At 42.8% G+C, this 21626-nt stretch overlaps 5 protein-coding genes across 5 annotated transcripts; all 5 read right to left on the minus strand.

The window, feature by feature from the left end:
• Window positions 1-1574: 1574 nt before the first annotated feature.
• On the minus strand, window positions 1575-4146 carry LOC136962836 (protocadherin gamma-A11-like). The gene is made up of 2 exons (XM_067256732.1): window positions 1768-4146; window positions 1575-1610 (listed from the first exon to the last, which is right to left on the minus strand). The coding sequence occupies exons 1-2, from the start codon at window positions 4144-4146 to the stop codon at window positions 1575-1577; spliced, it is 2415 nt and encodes an 804-aa protein (XP_067112833.1).
• Window positions 4147-4757: 611 nt separating this feature from the next.
• On the minus strand, window positions 4758-7590 carry LOC136962837 (protocadherin gamma-A11-like). Its single transcript, XM_067256733.1, has 2 exons — window positions 5212-7590; window positions 4758-4817 (listed from the first exon to the last, which is right to left on the minus strand). Exons 1-2 carry the CDS (start codon window positions 7588-7590, stop codon window positions 4758-4760), a joined length of 2439 nt encoding a protein of 812 aa, XP_067112834.1.
• Window positions 7591-8632: 1042 nt separating this feature from the next.
• Window positions 8633-11029, minus strand: LOC136962838 (protocadherin gamma-A4-like). The gene has a single exon (XM_067256734.1). It carries the CDS (start codon window positions 11027-11029, stop codon window positions 8633-8635), a length of 2397 nt encoding a protein of 798 aa, XP_067112835.1.
• Window positions 11030-11134: 105 nt separating this feature from the next.
• Window positions 11135-17641, minus strand: LOC136962839 (protocadherin beta-16-like). Its single transcript, XM_067256736.1, has 3 exons — window positions 15263-17641; window positions 12102-13151; window positions 11135-11146 (listed from the first exon to the last, which is right to left on the minus strand). Exons 1-3 carry the CDS (start codon window positions 17639-17641, stop codon window positions 11135-11137), a joined length of 3441 nt encoding a protein of 1146 aa, XP_067112837.1.
• Window positions 17642-18729: 1088 nt separating this feature from the next.
• On the minus strand, window positions 18730-21147 carry LOC136962840 (protocadherin gamma-A11-like). The gene has a single exon (XM_067256737.1). It carries the CDS (start codon window positions 21145-21147, stop codon window positions 18730-18732), a length of 2418 nt encoding a protein of 805 aa, XP_067112838.1.
• Between the last annotated feature and the right edge of the window lie 479 nt (window positions 21148-21626).

Genomic DNA, 21626 nt, shown 5'->3' on the forward strand with positions numbered 1-21626 from the left:
TTTATGTCAGCAATACTGACTTTAACGTTAGCAGATGAGCTGAGTCCTGAGTTGTCTTTAGCTCGGATACTGAATTCATAAAATGACTCTTTTTCAAAATCGATCTCTCCTATTGTGATTACTTCACCCGTTTTGGGATTAAGCGAAAATAATTTCTTCACATCATCTGAAATGGGTCCAAATCCGTACGTCACTTCACCGTTTGCCCCCTCATCTGCGTCTGTTGCAGACACAGTAATTACAACATAACCTATAGGGGAGTTCTCAGACAGATTCACTTCATAGACATTCTGACTAAACACTGGTTTATTATCGTTAGCATCAAGCACGGTGACGTGTATAACTACAGTACCGGATCTCTGTGGAGTCCCTCCGTCAACAGCAGTAAGAAGTAATGTCACCTCCTGCTCTACCTCACGATCTAATTCTTTTTCTAAAACCAGTTCGCCGTGTTTTTCAACTCCAGAGTTACTATGGACAGCTAAACTAAAGTGTTCGTTTCTTTGTAATTTGTAGCTTTGGACAGCATTCAGGCCTATGTCTGCGTCATGTGCCTGGTTTAGAGGAAAGCGAGCGCCTTTCACTGCTGATTCCTGAATCTCAAAATTCATAACGTCTTCACCGAATTGTGGAGCATTATCATTGACATCTTGTATTTGCAAAATGATATTATGTGATTCTAACGGGTTCTCTAAGATCATTTCATATTTTAGCGAACATGACAGCCTCCTGCCGCAAAGCTGCTCTCTGTCTATTATTTCAGCAACGATCAAGTCACCCGTGTTCAAATTAAAATCACAATACCGTTTGTTATCACCATCAACGTCCAGGCGAGCTTTGCGAGACAAAAGTCCTTTAGCATCAAGTCTGAGATCCTTGGCTATATTTCCTATAACAGACCCGCGTTTCATCTCCTCAGGAATAGAATAGGTCACATCTCCATAGCTGCTGCGCAAGAGCAGAGGAAACAAAGCCAGCCAAAACATCGGTGCAGAGACAGAGAGGCCCAGGTATTCCATTCTCCAGATAGATGTAGACAATTCCTGTATGTGATGCTCTTATCCAGGTTTATCCTGCAAATATATACACACTATCTCGACGTTGAAATTACAAAAACAACAATGTTCTTCATCACGACGTGCACGAAGTCTGCGCCCATAAGTGGGTGGAGAGAAACGTCAAACATCACTTGCTGGTAGATAGCGACACTCTGTGTACCTTACTAAAACTGCAGAAAAAACGCGAACCACAACCGCACTCGCAGGCTCAATGAAAGATATGAGTCTGCCAAGATGAAAGTGGGGCAAAAACTGCATTCTAACCGAAATCAAGTAGTCTGAAGCCTAACGTTAGATCAATAATGCAAGCAGATTGATACTTTATTGTAAAGTAAGATTTCATATGCGGTTCTACTGAGGAAGACATAAACAATCAAGAACTCCGGATTGCAGATTGGGTAATGATTAAGGAAGTGGTCGCTAGAAATGAGGCTAATATAAAGGGAATCAGTATGGATTTTATTTTATTTTTTATCCCCAAAAACGATTACACACGTTATTTAGCACAACCTCTATTCAAGGCAAGTTGAGTGCCACATTGCAGTCACTACCCTGACAGAATCACAAGGGAGCTGTCCCTATGTTAAGGTGCTGAAACCGGAACGTGTTTCCTTAATAACAAGCCTACAGAGCAATAGAACATAACAGACAACAGCACATCCTGCTCATTTTATCAACCACAGACAGGACCTCCATGAAGGGTTCTTACCTCGTTAGATTCTCCTGCTGTGTTCAGTGTGGTGATACTTCCTTCCAGAAAGTGATCTGGACTCTTTTTTAGTGTCATTTCAGCTGGCAGCGTGTTGTCGTTGTAAGATCTGACAAACTTGAAGTCACTGGTGCGTGAGCCCGTTGTCAGGTAAGCGTCATAATTGTAAGAACTCCGCAGCGTTCCTGTTCCATCCACCTCTGCATAGTTAGGAGGGAAATACGCGCTGGGAATGGCCACAGCTCCATCAAACAACAGTCTAGGTTTCCTCCTGCGGCAAAACCTCACGGCCAGGATGAGAATGATGAAAGTCAGGAAAAAGGTGGAGACGGACACCAGAGCGATGATCAAGTAGGAAGTCAGTTTAGAATCCTTCCCCTCGTAAGACATGTCTTTCAGCTCTGGAACCTCAGCCAGGTTATCTGATATCAGGAGGTAAACAGCACAGGTTGTAGACATAGAGGGCTGTCCGTTATCTTTCACAGATATCACAAGGTTCTGCTTCATACCGTCAGAATCAGAAATGTCCCGCTGGGCCCTGATCTCTCCACTGTGGAGACCGATAGTGAAAAGTCCCGGATCGGTGGATTTCACAATCTGATACGAAAGCCAGGCGTTCTGGCCAGAGTCAGCATCCACAGCTATCACCTTGGAAACCAGGGACCCTGCCAGAGCAGCTTTGGGGACCATCTCAGTCATCAAGGAGTTCCCTGATGGAGCAGGGTATAATATCTGAGGAGAGTTGTCATTCTCATCTGCTACGAAGACGCTCACAGTCACGTTACTGCTGAGTGGAGGAGAACCGTTGTCTCTGGCTACAACCTGGACCTTGAAGCTCCTAAACTGTTCATAATCAAATGCTCTCACGGCATGGATCACCCCCGTGTCTCCGTTAATGGATACATATGAAGACACGGGGACACCGTTGACCTCACTGGGCACTAGAGAATAGACCACTGTGCCGTTCTGTCTCCAGTCTGGGTCTCTGGCAGTAACAGAACATATGGAGGAGCCAGGCTTGTTATTTTCACTCACATAGGCGCTGTAGGATTGTTCTTCAAACACAGGAGGGTTGTCATTGACGTCAGAGACAGATAAATGAATAGTCTTTGAAGAGGATAAAGGTGGAGAGCCCTCGTCAGTAGCAGTGATAGTTATGTTATAATCTGATATTAGCTCACGGTCTAATTCACTGGTAGTTACTAAGGAATAGTAGTTTTTAATGGAGGGGTTTAGTTTGAAAGGAACATTCTGCTGGATGGAGCAGCGGACCTGTTTATTAACACCAGAGTCTTTATCCTGAACATTAATGATGCCCACCTCTGTGCCTGGTAACACATTCTCAGGAATGGGATTGGTCAATGATTTAAGAGAGATAACTGGTACATTATCATTCACATCTGTGATTTCGAATAAAACGTTGGAAAACGAAGTCAATCCTCCATTGTCTTTGGCTTGAATGCTGAATTCATACATTGACTCCTTTTCGAAATCCATTTGTCCAACAATGCTTATTTCACCAGTTTTGCTATTGAGAGCAAATAGTTTCTTGGCATCGTCTAAAATGTGACCAAATCCGTACGTCAATTCACCGTTTGCCCCCTCATCAACGTCTGTAGCAGACACAATAATGACAACAGAACCTATGGGGGAGTTTTCAGGCAGACTGACTTTGTATTCATTTTGACTAAATACTGGTTCATTATCGTTCGCATCAAGCACGGTGACGTGGATAACTACAGTACCGGATCTCTGCGGAGTCCCTCCGTCATCAGCCGTAAGTAGCAACGTTACTTCTTGCTGTTGTTCACGATCTAATTCTTTCTCTAAAATCAGTTCGCAGTTTTTTCCACCCCTTGTATTAGTATGAACAGCTAAATTAAAGTGATCGTTCCTTTGTAATGTGTAGCTTTGGACAGCATTCAGGCCTATGTCTGCGTCATGTGCTTGATTAAGAGCAAATCGAGCTCCTTTGACTGCTGACTCTCTAATCTCAAATTTCACAACGTCTTCCCCGAATTGAGGCGGGTTATCATTAATATCTTGTATTTGCAAGACGATGTTTTGTGATTCTAAAGGGTTCTCCATGATCATTTCATATTTCAATGAACAGGAAAGCCTCCTGCCGCAAAGCTTCTCTCTGTCTATCATTTCAGCGACGATCAATTCACCCGTGTTTAGATTAATGTCACAATACCGTTTATTGCCACCATCAACATCCAAGCGAGCTTTCCGAGACAAAAGTCCTTTAGTATCAAGTCCCAGATCCTTGGCTATATTTCCTATGACCGACCCGCGTTTCATCTCCTCAGGAATAGAATAGGTCACATCTCCATAGCTGCTGCGCCAGAGCAGAGGAAACAAAGCCAGCCAAAACATCGGTGCAGAAACAGAGAGACCCAGGTATTCCATTCTCCAGAAAGATGTAGACAATTCCTGCATGTGATGCTCTAATACGGGTTTATCCAGGCAAAAATATACACTGCAACTCGACGTCCAAATGACCAAAACACCACTATCCTTTATCACGACGTACACGAAGTCTGCGCCCATAAGTGGGTGGAGAGAAACGTGAAACATCACTTGCTGGTAGATAGCGACACTCTGTGTACTTTACTAAAACTGCATAACACAGTGTACCATACAACACTCACCTACACAATAATCACTGTTAAGTCTACCAAGATGAAAATGGTGCAAAGCCTTCTATTTAACTGAGATCAACGACTCTAAGGTGTAATGTTTTATTTATTATGGATGCAAATATAGATCTATGCTTTCATGTTGAGTAATGTTTCATAAGTATTAATATATCAACTCCGAATTGCAAATCGATTGTGGTCGATGAATTATTAACTATTTTTACACATGAAACATGCCTGTCATGAAGATAATTATACAGATTATTCATAAGTAATGTGTGAAAGACACTTACAGTGACAGACACGCTGTCCATTACAGCTTCAAAAAGAGCACAGTGCCAAGTTAGGCTACTTTGAACAGACTGACAGAACCACACGGTAGCTGTCCGGTTGTTGTGGTGCTGAAACCTGCACGTTTCGGAAGTGGCACAGCGGTAAACAAAAGTATTCAGAAGATACAATCAGGAAGTAAGGTTTGATATAGCTATCTGTGTGACAAGGAAAACGAAAAATAAATGAACAATAGGTAAACTTTTCACGAAGAAAATCAAGGCCTACAGTAAATTAGACCACCATGTTCAAATTAAGACAAGCTAAAACCTCTTGTTCTTACATAAAAAGTTCAAATAAGTAAGTCAATATATAGTTTTGACAGAGAATACATTTGCCGTTCAATATGGATTTCACCAATTACATGAAATACAATTATTACTTTTAGGTTGTTTTGAAGTTGGTCAGAAAGTGCAGCTGAATCTCTGCTAATTTTATTCACCCAGACAGGATCTCCATGAAGTGATCTTACCTCGTTAGATTCTCCTTCTGTGTTCAGTGTGGTGATACTTCCATCCAGAAAATGATCTGGACTCTTTTTTAGTGTCATTTCGGCTGGCAGCGTGTTGTCGTTGTAAGATCTGACAAACTTGAAGTCACTGGTGCGTGAGCCCGTTGTCAGGTAAGTGTCATAATTGTAAGAACTCCGCAGTGTTCCTGTTCCATCCACCTCTGCATAGTTAGGAGGGAAATACGCGCTGGGAATGGCCACAGCTCCATCAAACAACAGTCTAGGTTTCCTCCTGCGGCAAAACCTCACGGCCAGGATGAGAATGATGAAAGTCAGGAAAAAGGTGGAGACCGACACCAGAGCGATGATCAAGTAGGAAGTTAGTTTAGAATCCTTCCCCTCGTAAGACATGTCTTTCAGCTCTGGAACCTCAGCCAGGTTATCTGATATCAGTAGGTAAACAGCACAGGTTGTAGACATAGAGGGCTGTCCGTTATCTTTCACAGATATCACAAGGTTCTGCTTCATACCGTCAGAATCAGAAATGTCCCGCTGGGCCCTGATCTCTCCACTGTGGAGACCGATTGTGAAAAGTCCCGGATCGGTGGATTTCACAATCTGATAGGAAAGCCAGGCGTTCTGGCCAGAGTCAGCATCCACAGCTATCACCTTGGAAACCAGGGACCCTGCCAGAGCAGCTTTGGGGACCATCTCAGTCATCAAGGAGTTCCCTGCTGGAGCAGGGTATAATATCTGGGGAGAGTTGTCATTCTCATCTGCTACGAAGACGCTCACAGTCACATTACTGCTGAGTGGAGGAGAACCGTTGTCTCTGGCTACAACCTGGACCTTGAAGCTCCTAAACTGTTCATAATCAAATGCTCTCACGGCATGGATCACCCCCGAGTCTCCGTTAATGGATACATATGAAGACACGGGGACACCGTTGACCTCACTGGGCACTAGAGAATAGACCACTGTGCCGTTCTGTCTCCAGTCTGGGTCTCTGGCAGTAACAGAACATATGGAGGAGCCAGGCTTGTTATTTTCACTCACATAGGCGCTGTAGGACTGTTCTTCAAACACAGGAGGGTTGTCATTGACGTCAGAGACAGATAAATGAATAGTCTTTGAGGAGGATAAAGGTGGAGACCCCTCGTCAGTAGCAGTGATAGTTATGTTATAATCTGATATCAGCTCACGGTCTAATTCACTGGTAGTTACTAAGGAATAGTAGTTTTTAATGGAGGGATTTAATTTGAAAGGAACATTCTGCTGGATGGAGCAGCGGACCTGTTTATTAACACCAGAGTCTTCGTCCTGTACATTAATGATGCCCACTTCTGTGCCTGGTAACACATTCTCAGGAATGGGATTGGTCAGAGATTTAAGAGAGAGAGCTGGAGCATTATCATTAACATCTGTAATATCAACCTTGACGTTTGCAAATGAACTTAGCCCTGAATTGTCTTTGGCTTGGATACTGAATTCATAAAATGACTCTGTTTCAAAATCAATCTCTCCTATTACACTTACTTCACCTGTTTTGGGATTAAGGGAAAATAGTTCCTTCGCATCGTCTGAAATTGGTCCGAATCCGTACGTCACTTCCCCGTTCGCCCCCTCATCTGCATCAGTGGCAGACACAGTAATAACAACAGAATCTATAGGGGAGTTTTCAGGCAGATTCACTTGATAGATATTCTGACTAAATACGGGTTTATTATCATTAGCATCAAGCACGGTGACGTGTATAACTACAGTACCGGATCTCTGTGGAATTCCCCCGTCAACAGCAGTAAGTAGTAACGTCAATTCTTGCTGTTGTTCACGATCTAATTCTTTCTCTAAAACTAGTTCACTCTGTTTCCCACCTCCAGGATTGCTATGAACAGCTAAACTAAAATGATCGTTCCTTTGTAATGTGTAGCTTTGGACAGCATTCAGGCCTATGTCTGCGTCATGTGCCTGATTTAGAGGAAAACGAGCGCCTTTGTCTGCTGACTCTCTGATCTCAAATTTGACAATGTCTTCCCCGAATTTCGGAGCATTATCATTGACATCTTGTATTTGCAAAACGATGTTATGTGATTCTAAAGGGTTCTCTAGAATCATTTCATATTTTAAGGTGCATGAAAGCCTCGTACCACAGAGTTTCTCTCTGTCTATAATTTCAGCTACGATCAATTCACCCGTGTTCAGATTAATATCACAATACCGTTTGCTTCTACGATCAACATCCAAGCGAGCTTTCCGAGACAATAGTCCTTTAGCATCAAGTCCGAGGTCCTTGGCAATATTTCCTATTACCGACCCGCGTTTCATCTCCTCAGGAATAGAATAGGTCACATCTCCATAGCTGCTGCGCAAGAGCAGAGGAAACAAAGCCAGCCAAAACATCGGTGCAGAGACAGACAGGCCCAGGTATTCCATTCTCCAGAAAGATGTAGACAATTCCTGCATGTGATGCTCTAATACAGTTTTATCCAAGCAAAAATACCCACTCTACCTCGACTTATAAATGACAAAAACACGACTGTTCTGTATCACGACGTACACTAAGTCTGCGCCCATAAGTGGGTGGAGAGAAATGTGAAACATCACTTGCTGGTAGATAGCGACACTCTGTGTACTTTACTAAAACTGCAGAAAACAGTATGCATACCACACTCAGAGACTCGTTGGCAAGGCTACCAAGATGAAAGTGGCGTAAATACAATTTAACTGAGATCAATGACTCTGAGGTCTAACGTTATGTTTATTATGGATGCACATTTACATCTATGCTTTAATGTCCAGTAAGTATGTATTTTAGTTCAATCATACACATTTACCAACTCTAAATTACAACTCGGTTGTGGGCGATAAATAATCAAGTAGTATAACACACGAAACATGCCTACCATTAAGATAATTAAGACTTTAAGACAACAATAACAGACATGCTATTCATTCTAGCTTCATTTCAAGACAAGCACAGTGCCAAGTTCGTTTGAATACACTAATAGAAACATACGGTAGCTGTCCGGTTGTTGTGGTGCTGAAAACGGCAAACGTTTCCTTGACGAATGTAAAGACAACGCAAGTGGCAAAGTGGCATACAAAAGCATTCGGTACAAAAACCATGAAGTAGGTTTGATAAATCCAACGTAAACGAAAAGAATATTGTATAAGTTGAAATTGTTTTCCCATACAAATCCATGCCTCTATTCATGTAGACCACCAAGTTGAAATTCAGACAAGCTAAAACCTCTTGTTCTTACATGAAATGTTATAAAAAGTTAAATGTATCATGTTCACGTGTAAAAAAAACTGTCCTCAATCTATTCAATATGCAGTCCGCCAAATAGATAGTTTTTCTATTACTTTTAGCTGATTGTTATGAGGTTATACAAAATATGCAGCTGCATTTATGCTCATTTTAATCACCACAGACAGGATCCTAATGAAGGGTTCTTACCTCGTTAGATTCTCCTGCTGTGTTCAGTGTGGTGATACTTCCTTGCAGAAAATGTTCTGGACTCTTTTTTAGTGTCATTTCGGCTGGCAGCGTGTTGTCGTTGTAAGACCTGACAAACTTGAAGTCACTGGTGCGTGAGCCCGTTGTCAGGTAAGCGTCATAATTGTAAGAACTCCGCAGCGTTCCTGTTCCATCCACCTCTGCATAGTTAGGAGGGAAATACGCGCTGGGAATGGCCACAGCTCCATCAAACAACAGTCTAGGTTTCCTCCTGCGGCAAAACCTCACGGCCAGGATGAGAATGATGAATGTCAGGAAAAAGGTGGAGACGGACACCAGAGCGATGATCAAGTAGGAAGTCAGTTTAGAATCCTTCCCCTCGTAAGACATGTCTTTCAGCTCTGGAACCTCAGCCAGGTTATCTGATATCAGTAGGTAAACAGCACAGGTTGTAGACATAGAGGGCTGTCCGTTATCTTTCACAGATATCACAAGGTTCTGCTTCATACCGTCAGAATCAGAAATGTCCCGCTGGGCCCTGATCTCTCCACTGTGGAGACCGATAGTGAAAAGTCCCGGATCGGTGGATTTCACAATCTGATAGGAAAGCCAGGCGTTCTGGCCAGAGTCAGCATCCACAGCTATCACCTTGGAAACCAGGGACCCTGCCAGAGCAGCTTTGGGGACCATCTCAGTCATCAAGGAGTTCCCTGCTGGAGCAGGGTATAATATCTGGGGAGAGTTGTCATTCTCATCTGCTACGAAGACGCTCACAGTCACGTTACTGCTGAGTGGAGGAGAACCGTTGTCTCTGGCTACAACCTGGACCTTGAAGCTCCTAAACTGTTCATAATCAAATGCTCTCACGGCATGGATCACCCCTGTGTCTCCGTTAATGGATACATATGAAGACACGGGGACACCGTTGACCTCACTGGGCACTAGAGAATAGACCACTGTGCCGTTCTGTCTCCAGTCTGGGTCTCTGGCAGTAACAGAACATATGGAGGAGCCAGGCTTGTTATTTTCACTCACATAGGCGCTGTAGGATTGTTCTTCAAACACAGGAGGGTTGTCATTGACGTCAGAGACAGATAAATGAATAGTCTTTGAGGAGGATAAAGGTGGAGACCCCTCGTCAGTAGCTGTGATAGTTATGTTATAATCTGATATCAGCTCACGGTCTAATTCACTGGTAGTTACTAAGGAATAATAGTTTTTAATGGAGGGGTTTAATTTGAAAGGAACATTCTGCTGGATGGAGCAGCGGACCTGTTTATTGACACCAAAGTCTTTGTCCTGTACATTAATGATGCCCACCTCGGTGCCGGGTAACACATTTTCAGGGATGGGATTTGTCAGGGATTTAAGTGAAATAACTGGGGCATTATCATTAACATCAGTAATATCGATTTTAACGTTGGCAAATGAAGTGAGTCCTGCATTGTCTTTTGCTTGAATACTGAATTCATATATTGACTCCTTTTCAAAGTCTATCTGTCCAACAATAGTTATTTCACCCGTTTTGCTATTCAGAGCAAATAATTTCTTTGCATCGTCTGAAATTGGACCGAATCCGTACGTCACTTCCCCGTTTGCCCCCTCATCTGCGTCTGTAGCAGACACGGTAATAAAGACATGATTTACGGGAGAGTTTTCCGGCAGACTTACTTTATATTCAGTCTGACTAAACACTGGTTTGTTATCATTAGCATCAAGCACCGTGACTTGTATAACTACAGTACCGGATCTCTGCGGAATCCCACCGTCAACAGCAGTAAGTAGTAACGTCACCTCCTGCTCTACCTCTCGATCTAATTCTTTCTCTAAAACAAGTTCACCGTATTTTCCTCCTCTTGGATTAGTATGAACGGCCAAATTAAAGTGATCGTTCCTTTGTAATGTGTAGCTTTGCACAGCATTCAGGCCTATGTCTGCGTCATGTGCCTGATTTAGAGAAAAGCGAGCGCCCTTGACTGCCAACTCGTGGATTTCAAATTTGACAACCTCTTCGCCGAATTGCGGAGCGTTATCATTTATATCTTGTATTTGCAAAACAATGTTTTGGGACTCTAACGGATTCTCCAATATAATTTCATATTTAAGGGAACATAAAAGCCTCCTGTCGCAAAGCTGCTCTCTGTCAATTATTTCAGCGACGATCAATTCACCCGTGTTTAGATTAATATCACAATACCGTTTGCTTCCACCGTCAACATCCAAGCGAGCTTTCCGAGACAACAGTCCTTTAGCATCAAGTCCCAGATCCTTGGCTATATTTCCTATTACCGACCCGCGTTTCATCTCCTCAGGAATAGAATAGGTCACATCTCCATAGCTGCTGCGCAAGAGCAGAGGAAACAAAGCCAGCCAAAACATCGGTGCAGAGACAGAGAGACCAAGGTATTCCATTCTCGGGAAAGATTTAGACAATTCCTGTATGTATTGCTCTTATACGGGTTTATCCAGGCAAAAACGTACACTCTACATCGACGTCTAAATCACAAAAACACCACTGTTCTTTATCACGACGTACACGAAGTCTTCGCCCATAAGTGGGTGGAGAGAAACGTGAAACATCACTTGCTGGTAGATAGCGACACTCTGTGTACTTTACTAAAACTGCAGAAAACAGTATGCATACCACACTCAGAGACTCGTTGGCAAGGCTACCAAGATGAAAGTGGCGTAAATACAATTTAACTGAGATCAATGACTCTGAGTTCTAACGTTATGTTTATTATGGATGCACATTTACATCTACGCTTTAATGTCCAGTAAGTATGTATTTTAGTTCAATTATACAAATTTACCAACTCTAAATTACAACTCGGTTGTGGGCGATAAATAATCAAGTAGTATAACACACGAAACATGCCAACCATTAAGATAATTAAGACTTTAAGACAACAATAACAGACATGCTATTCATTCTAGCTTCATTTCAAGACAAGCACAGTGCCAAGTTCGTTTGAATACACTGATACAAACATACGGTAGCTGTCCGGTTGTTGTGGTGCTGAAAACGGCAAACGTTTCCTTGACGAATGTAAAGACAACGCAAGTGGCACAGTGGCATACAAAAGCATTCGGTACAAAAACCATGAAGTAGGTTTGATAAATCCTATCTGCATGACAACGAAAACGAAAAAAATATTGTATAAATTGAAATTGTTTTCCCATACAAAAAATCCATGCCTCTATTCGTGTAGACCACCAAGTTGAAATTCAGACAAGCTAAAACCTCTTGTTTTTACATGGAATGTTATAAAAATTTAAATGTGTCATGTTGAAGTGTAAAAAATGTCCTCAATCTATTCAATATGCAGTCCGCCAAATAGATAGTTTTTCTATTACTTTTAGCTGATTGTTATGAGTTTATACAAAATATGCAGCTGCATTGATGCTCATTTTAATCACCACAGACAGGATCCTAATGAAGGGTTCTTACCTCGTTAGATTCTCCTGCTGTGTTCAGTGTGGTGATACTTCCTTCCAGAAAATGATCTGGACTCTTTTTTAGTGTCATTTCAGCTGGCAGCGTGTTGTCGTTGTAAGATCTGACAAACTTGAAGTCACTTGTGCGTGAGCCCGTTGTCAGGTAAGCGTCATAATTGTAAGAACTCTGCAGCGTTCCTGTTCCATCCACCTCTGCATAGTTAGGAGGGAAATACGCGCTGGGAATGGCCACAGCTCCATCAAACAACAGTCTAGGTTTCCTCCTGCGGCAAAACCTCACGGCCAGGATGAGAATGATGAAAGTCAGGAAAAAGGTGGAGACGGACACCAGAGCGATGATTAAGTAGGAAGTGAGTTTAGAATCCTTCCCCTCGTAAGACATGTCTTTCAGCTCTGGAACCTCAGCCAGGTTATCTGATATCAGTAGGTAAACAGCACAGGTTGTAAACATAGAGGGCTGTCCGTTATCTTTCACAGATATCACAAGGTTCTGCTTCATACCGTCAGAATCAGAAATGTCCCGCTGGGCCCTGATCTCTCCACTGTGGAGACCGATTGTGAAAAGTCCCGGGTCGGTGGATTTCATAATTTGATACGAAAGCCAGGCATTCTGGCCAGAGTCAGCATCCACAGCTATCACCTTGGAAACCAGGGACCCTGCCAGAGCAGCTTTGGGGACCATCTCAGTCATCAAGGCGTTCCCTGCTGGAGCAGGGTATAATATCTGAGGAGAGTTGTCATTCTCATCTGCTACGAAGACGCTCACAGTCACGTTACTGCTGAGTGGAGGAGAACCGTTGTCTCTGGCTACAACCTGGACCTTGAAGCTCCTAAACTGTTCATAATCAAATGCTCTCACAGCATGGATCACCCCTGTGTCTCCGTTAATGGATACATATGAAGACACGGGGACACCGTTGACCTCACTGGGCACTAGAGAATAGACCACTGTGCCGTTCTGTCTCCAGTCTGGGTCTCTGGCAGTAACAGAACATATGGAGGAGCCAGGCTTGTTATTTTCACTCACATAGGCGCTGTAGGACTGTTCTTCAAACACAGGAGGGTTGTCATTGACGTCAGAGACAGATAAATGAATAGTCTTTGAGGAGGATAAAGGTGGAGACCCCTCGTCAGTAGCAGTGATAGTTATGTTATAATCTGATATCAGCTCACGGTCTAATTCACTGGTAGTTACTAAGGAATAGTAGTTTTTAATGGAGGGGTTTAGTTTGAAAGGAACCTTCTGCTGGATGGAGCAACGGACCTGTTTATTGACACCAGAGTCTTTATCCTGAACATTAATGATGCCCACTTCTGTGCCTGGTAACACGTTCTCAGGGATGGGATTGGTCACAGATTTGAGAGAAATAACAGGAGCATTATCATTAATATCAGTAATATCAATTTTAACGTTGGCAAATGAAGTGAGTCCTGCATTGTCTTTGGCTTGGACACTGAATTCATGAAATGACTCTGTTTCAAAATCGATGTCTCCTATTACGATTATTTCACCTGTTTTAGGATTAAGGGAAAATAATTGTATGGCTTCCTCTGCAATGGGACCAAATGCATACGTCACATCCCCGTTGGCCCCCTCATCTGCGTCTGTAGCAGACACTGTCATTACAACTGCATTTATGGGAGAATTTTCCGCTAGACTGACTTTATAGTCATTCTGATTAAACACAGGTTTATTGTCGTTAGCATCAAGCACGGTGACGTGTATGACTACAGTACCGGATCTCTGCGGAGTCCCTCCGTCAACAGCCGTAAGTAATAACGTCACCTCATGTTCTACCTCACGATCCAATTCTTTCTCTAAAACCAGTTCGCCATGTTTTCCTCCTCTTGTATTAGTATGAACTGCCAAACTAAAGTGATCGTTCCTTTGTAATGTGTAGCTTTGGACAGCATTCAGGCCTATGTCTGCATCATGTGCCTGATTTAGTGCAAAGCGAGCGCCTTTGACTGCTGATTCGTGGATTTCAAATTTCACAACGTCTTCGCTGAATAGTGGAGCATTATCGTTGACATCTTGTATTTGCAAAACAATGTTTTGTGATTCTAACGGATTCTCCAAGACAATTTCATATTTCAGCGCGCATGAAATCCTCCTTCCGCAAAGCTTCTCTCTGTCGATAATTTCAGCGACAATCAAATCACCCGTGTTCAGATTAATATCACAATACCTTTTGCTTCCACCATCAACATCCAAGCGAGCTTTCCGAGACAATAGACCTTTAGAATCAAGTCCGAGATCCTTGGCTATATTTCCTATTACTGACCCGCGTTTCATCTCCTCAGGAATAGAATAGGTCACATCTCCATAGCTGCTGCGCAAGAGCAGAGGAAACAAAGCCAGCCAAAACATCGGTGCAGAGACAGAGAGGCCCAGGTATTCCATTCTACAGAAAGATTTAGATTATTCCTGCATTTGATGCTCTAATACGGGTTTATCCAGGCAAAAATATACACTGCAACTCGACGTCCAAATGACCAAAACACCACTATTCTTTATCACGACATACACGAAGTCTGCGCCCATAAGTGGGTGGAGAGAAACGTGCAACATCACTTGCTGGTAGATAGCGACACTCTGTGTACTTTACTAAAACTGCAGAAAAAACGTGAACCACTACTGCAGTCACAGACTCAATAAAAGATATGAGTCTGCCAAGATGAAAGTGGCACAAAAACTGCATTCTAACCGATATCAACTTGTCTGAAGCCTAACGTTAGATCAATGATGCATGCAAATTGATACTTTATTGTAAAGTAAGATTTCATATGCGTTTATACTGAGGAAGACATAAACAATCAAGAACTCCGTATTGCAGATTGGGTAATGATTAAGGAAGTGGTCCCTAGAAACTAGGCTAATATAAAGCAAAGCAGTATGAATTTTATTTATTTTTTTATCCCCAAAAACGATTACACACGTTATTTAGCACAACCTATATTCAAGTCAAGTTGAGTGCCATATTGCAGTCACTACCCTGACAGAATCACAAGGGAGCTGTCCCTATGTTAAGGTGCTGAAACCGGAACGTGTTTCCTTAATAACATACCTACAGAGCGATAGAACATAACAGACAACAGCACATCCTGCTAATTTTATCCACCACAGACAGGATCCTAAGGAAAGGTTCTTACCTCGTTAGATTCTCCTGCTGTGTTCAGTGTGGTGATACTTCCTTCCAGAAAATGATCTGGACTCTTTTTTAGTGTCATTTCAGCTGGCAGCGTGTTGTCGTTGTAAGATCTGACAAACTTGAAGTCACTGGTGCGTGAGCCCGTTGTCAGGTAAGCGTCGTAATTGTAAGAACTCCGCAGCGTTCCTGTTCCATCCACCTCTGCATAGTTAGGAGGGAAATACGCACTGGGAATGGCCACAGCTCCATCAAACAACAGTCTAGGTTTCCTCCTGCGGCAAAACCTCACGGCCAGGATGAGAATGATGAAAGTCAGGAAAAAGGTGGAGACGGACACAAGAGCGATGATCAAGTAGGAAGTTAGTTTAGAATCCTTCCCCTCGTAAGACATGTCTTTCAGCTCTGGAACCTCAGCCAGGTTATCTGATATCAGTAGGTAAACAGCACAGGTTGTAGACATAGAGGGCTGTCCGTTATCTTTCACAGATATCACAAGGTTCTGCTTCATACCGTCAGAATCAGAAATGTCCCGCTGGGCCCTGATCTCTCCACTGTGGAGACCGATAGTGAAAAGTCCCGAATCAGTGGATTTCACAATCTGATAGGAAAGCCAGGCGTTCTGGCCAGAGTCAGCATCCACAGCTATCACCTTGGAAACCAGGGACCCTGCCAGAGCAGCTTTGGGGACCATCTCAGTCATCAAGGAGTTCCCTGCTGGAGCAGGGTATAATATCTGAGGAGAGTTGTCATTCTCATCTGCTACGAAGACGCTCACCGTCACGTTACTGCTGAGTGGAGGAGAACCGTTGTCTCTGGCTACAACCTGGACCTTGAAGCTCCTAAACTGTTCATAATCAAATGCTCTCACAGCATGGATCACCCCCGTGTCTCCATTAATGGATACATATGAAGACACAGGGACACCGTTGACCTCACTGGGCACTAGAGAATAGACCACTGTGCCGTTCTGTCTCCAGTCTGGGTCTCTGGCAGTAACAGAACATATGGAGGAGCCAGGCTTGTTATTTTCACTCACATAGGCGCTGTAGGATTGTTCTTCAAACACAGGAGGGTTGTCATTGACGTCAGAGACAGATAAATGAATAGTCTTCGAAGAGGATAAAGGTGGAGAGCCCTCGTCAGTAGCAGTTATAGTTATGTTATAATCTGATATCAGCTCACGGTCTAATTCACTGGTAGTTACTAAGGAATAGTAGTTTTTAATGGAGGGGTTTAGTTTGAAAGGAACATTCTGCTGGATGGAGCAGCGGACCTGTTTGTTGACACCAGAGTCTTCATCCTGTACATTAATGATGCCCACCTCTGTGCCTGGCAACACATTCTCAGGGATGGGATTGGTCAAGGATTTTAGAGAAATAACTGGTGCGTTATCATTTACGTCTGTAATATCGATCTTAACTTTAGCTAAAGAACTTAGGCCTGAATTGTCTTTGGCTTGGACACTGAATTCATAAAATGACTCAATTTCAAAATCGATCTCTCCTATTATGATCACTTCACCTGTTTTGGGATTAAGGGAAAATAATTGTTTCACATTGTTTGAGATTGGACCAAATCCGTACGTCACTTCCCCGTTTGGCCCCTCATCTGCGTCTGTAGCAGACACAGTCATTAAGACTGAACCTATGGGGGAATTTTCAGGCAGATTAACCGTATAGGTATTCTGACTAAACATGGGCTTATTATCGTTAGCGTCAAGCACGGTGACATGTATAACTACAGTACCGGATCTCTGCGGAGTCCCTCCGTCAACAGCAGTTAGTAGTAACGTCACCTCCTGCTCTACCTCTCGATCTAACTCTTTCTCTAAAACCAGTTCACTCTGCTTTTCACCTCCAACAATACTATGAACAGCTAAACTAAAGTGATCGTTCCTTTGTAATATGTAGCTTTGCACAGAATTCAGGCCTATATCTGCGTCGTGTGCCTGATTTAGAGGAAAGCGAGCGCCTTTTACTGCTGACTCTCTGATCTCAAATTTCACAAAATCTTCGCTAAATTGTGGAATATTGTCATTGACATCTTGTATTTGCAAAATTATATTATGTGATTCTAATGGGTTCTCTAGGATCATTTCATATTTTAGGGAGCATGAAAGCCTCGTGCCGCAAAGCTCCTCTCTGTCAATTTTTTCAGCGACAATCAATTCACCCGTGTTCAGATTAATATCACAATACCTTTTGCTTCTACGATCAACATCCAAGCGAGCTTTCCGAGACAACAGTCCTTTAGCATCAAGTCCCAAATCCTTGGCTATATTTCCTATTACAGAACCGCGTTTCATCTCCTCGGGAATAGAATAGGTCACATCTCCATAGCTGCTGTGCAAGAGCAGAGGAAACAAAGCCAGCCAAAACATCGATGCAGAGACAGAGAGACCCAGGTATTCCATTCTCCAGAAAGATGTAGACAATTCCTCTAGCTATTGCTCTTTTACAGGTTTATTCAGGCAAAATATACACTCCAGCTCGTCGTCTAAATCACAAAAACACCACTGTTCTAATCACGACGTACACGAAGTCTGCGCCCATAAGTGGGTGGAGAGAAACGTGAAACATCAATTGCTGGTAGATAGCGACACTCTGTGTACTTTACTAAAACTGCAGAAAACAGTATGTACCATAACACACTTAGAGACTCAATTATCAGTAGTAATATGTCAAGACAAAAGTGGCACATTGCCTTCTATTTAACTGATCAACTAGTCGGAAGTTCTGTTTCTTATCGATGTAAATATTTATATATGATTTCAAATTAAGTAATATTGCATAAATATGTATTTTGATTACAATATAAATATTTATCAACTCCGAATTGTAACTTGGATGTGGTCGATAAGTGTTTGGCTATTACATACGATATGAGCGTCTCATTAGGTGTACCAGTACTATTTGCATAACTAGTATGTGAAAGATGCTTAGAATAACAGACACGCTGTTCAATGCAGCCTTATTTCAAGAAGAGCATGGTGCCACGTCAAGGACTTCATTGTATAGCCTGACAGAAACATACGGTAGCTGTCCGTTTGTTGTGGTGCTGAAACCGGCAAAAGTGTCTTTGACGAATATAACCAACAACAACGCATGTATCACAGCGGTAGACAACAGTATTCTGTAGAGAAAATGATTAAGTATGTTGATGAAGCTTATCTGCAACATGAAAACTAAAAGTAAAAATTATAAAAAGAAAATTAAAAATAATTCAGAACTATTCTCAAAATACCCAGGTCTACAGTTGTATACACGACCACGGTGAATTTAATACAGGCTGCAACATCTCGTTCTTTTGTGAATAGTTGAAAGATGCATTTCAATATCTCATGTTGACGTTGAGTGAACTTTCTTAAAACCATTCAATGTGGACTTTGTCAAAGAAATAAAACATTTATCCCTAGTCACTATTGTTATTTTTCATCCTAATCAAACAAGCATCATTATTGTTATATGGTTATTCACCACAGACAGGATCTCCATGAAGGGTTCTTACCTCGTTAGATTCTCCTGCTGTGTTCAGTGTGGTGATACTTCCTTCCAGAAAATGTTCTGGACTCTTTTTTAGTGTCATTTCGGCTGGCAGCGTGTTGTCGTTGTAAGATCTGACAAACTTGAAGTCACTAGTGCGTGAGCCCGTTGTCAGGTAAGCGTCATAATTGTAAGAACTCCGCAGCGTTCCTGTTCCATCCACCTCTGCATAGTTAGGAGGGAAATACGCGCTGGGAATGGCCACAGCTCCATCAAACAACAGTCTAGGTTTCCTCCTGCGGCAAAACCTCACGGCCAGGATGAGAATGATGAAAGTCAGGAAAAAGGTGGAGACGGACACCAGAGCGATGATCAAGTAGGAAGTTAGTTTAGAATCCTTCCCCTCGTAAGACATGTCTTTCAGCTCTGGAACCTCAGCCAGGTTATCTGATATCAGTAGGTAAACAGCACAGGTTGTAGACATAGAGGGCTGTCCGTTATCTTTCACAGATATCACAAGGTTCTGCTTCATACCGTCAGAATCAGAAATGTCCCGCTGGGCCCTGATCTCTCCACTGTGGAGACCGATTGTGAAAAGTCCCGAATCGGTGGATTTCACAATCTGATACGAAAGCCAGGCGTTCTGGCCAGAGTCAGCATCCACAGCTATCACCTTGGAAACCAGGGACCCTGCCAGAGCAGCTTTGGGGACCATCTCAGTCATCAAGGAGTTCCCTGCTGGAGCAGGGTATAATATCTGAGGAGAGTTGTCATTCTCATCTGCTACGAAGACGCTCACCGTCACGTTACTGCTGAGTGGAGGAGAACCGTTGTCTCTGGCTACAACCTGGACCATGAAGCTCCTAAACTGTTCATAATCAAATGCTCTCACGGCATGGATCACCCCCGTGTCTCCGTTAATGGATACATATGAAGACACGGGGACACCGTTGACCTCACTGGGCACTAGAGAATAGACCACTGTGCCGTTCTGTCTCCAGTCTGGGTCTCTGGCAGTAACAGAACATATGGAGGAGCCAGGCTTGTTATTTTCACTCACATAGGCGCTGTAGGATTGTTCTTCAAACACAGGAGGGTTGTCATTGACGTCAGAGACGGATAAATGAATAGTCTTTGAGGAGGATAAAGGTGGAGACCCCTCGTCAGTAGCAGTGATAGTTATGTTATAATCTGATATCAGCTCACGGTCTAATTCACTGGTAGTTACTAAGGAATAGTAGTTTTTAATGGAGGGATTTAGTTTGAAAGGAACATTCTGCTGGATGGAGCAGCGCACCCGTTTATTGACACCAGAGTCTTTATCCTGAACATTAATGATGCCCACCTCTGTGCCTGGCAACACATTCTCAGGGATGGGATTGGTCAGAGATTTAAGTGAAATTACTGGAGCATTGTCATTAACATCTACAATATCAACCTTGACGTTGGCAAATGAACTCTGCCCTGAGTTGTCTTTGGCTTGGATACTGAATTCATAAAATGACTCCGTTTCAAAATCAATCTCTCCTTTTATGGTTACTTCACCTGTTTTGGGATTAATGGAAAATAATTGTTTTGCATCATTTGAAATGGGTCCAAAACCGTACGTCACTTCCCCGTTTGCCCCCTCATCTGCGTCTGTAGCAGACACAGAAATTACAAGAGAACCTATAGGAGAGTTCTCAGGTAAATTCACTTTATAGAGATTCTGACTAAAAACGGGCTTATTGTCGTTGGCATCCAGCACGGTGACGTGTATAACTACAGTACCGGATCTCTGCGGAGTCCCTCCGTCAACAGCAGTAAGCAGTAATGTCAATTCTTGCTGTTGTTCACGATCTAATTCTTTCTCTAAAACAAGTTCACTCTGTTTTCCACCTCCAGGATTACTGTGAACAGCTAAACTAAAGTGTTCATTCCTCTGCAATGTGTAGCTCTGCACAGCATTCAGGCCTATGTCTGCGTCGTGTGCCTGATTTAGAGCAAAGCGGGCGCCTTTGACTGCAGATTCTCGAATCTCAAAATTGACAACGTCCTCGCCAAATTGTGGAGCATTATCATTGATATCTTGTACTTGCAAAACGATGTTATGTGACTCTAAGGGATTCTCGAAGATAATTTCGTACTTTAAGGTGCAGGAAAGCCTCCTTCCGCAAAGCTTCTCTCTGTCGATAATTTCAGCGACAATCAAATCACCCGTGTTCAGATTAATATCACAATACCTTTTGCTTCCACCATCAACATCCAAGCGAGCTTTCCGAGACAATAGACCTTTAGAATCAAGTCCGAGATCCTTGGCTATATTTCCTATTACCGACCCGCTTTTCATCTCCTCGGGAATAGAATAGGTCACATCTCCATAGCTGCTGCGCAAGAGCAGAGGAAACAAAGCCAGCCAAAACATCGGTGCAGAGACAGAGAGGCCCAGGTATTCCATTCTCCAGAAAGATGTAGACAATTCCTCTAGTTATTGCTCCTACACAGGTTTATCCAGGGAAAAAATACACACTCCACCTCGTCGTCTAAATGACCAAAACACCACTATCCTTTATCACGACGTACACGAAGTCTGCGCCCATAAGTGGGTGGAGAGAAACGTGAAACATCACTTGCTGGTAGATAGCGACACTCTGTGTACTTTACTAAAACTGCAGAAACAGTGTGAACCATACCACAATCACCACAGTCTATCAAGATGAAAGTTGTGCCAAATCTTCTATTTAACTGAGATCCATGACTCTGTGGTCTAATGTTATATTTATTTTAGATACAAAAGCAAGATTTATGCTTTCATGTCGAGTAATGTTTCATAAGTATTAATGTATCAACTCCAACTTACAACTCGGTTGTGTTCGGTGAATTAGCAACTTGTTACTACGCACA

This window comes from Osmerus mordax, chromosome 19 (assembly GCF_038355195.1).
Source record: "Osmerus mordax isolate fOsmMor3 chromosome 19, fOsmMor3.pri, whole genome shotgun sequence".
Lineage (NCBI taxonomy): Eukaryota > Metazoa > Chordata > Actinopteri > Osmeriformes > Osmeridae > Osmerus > Osmerus mordax.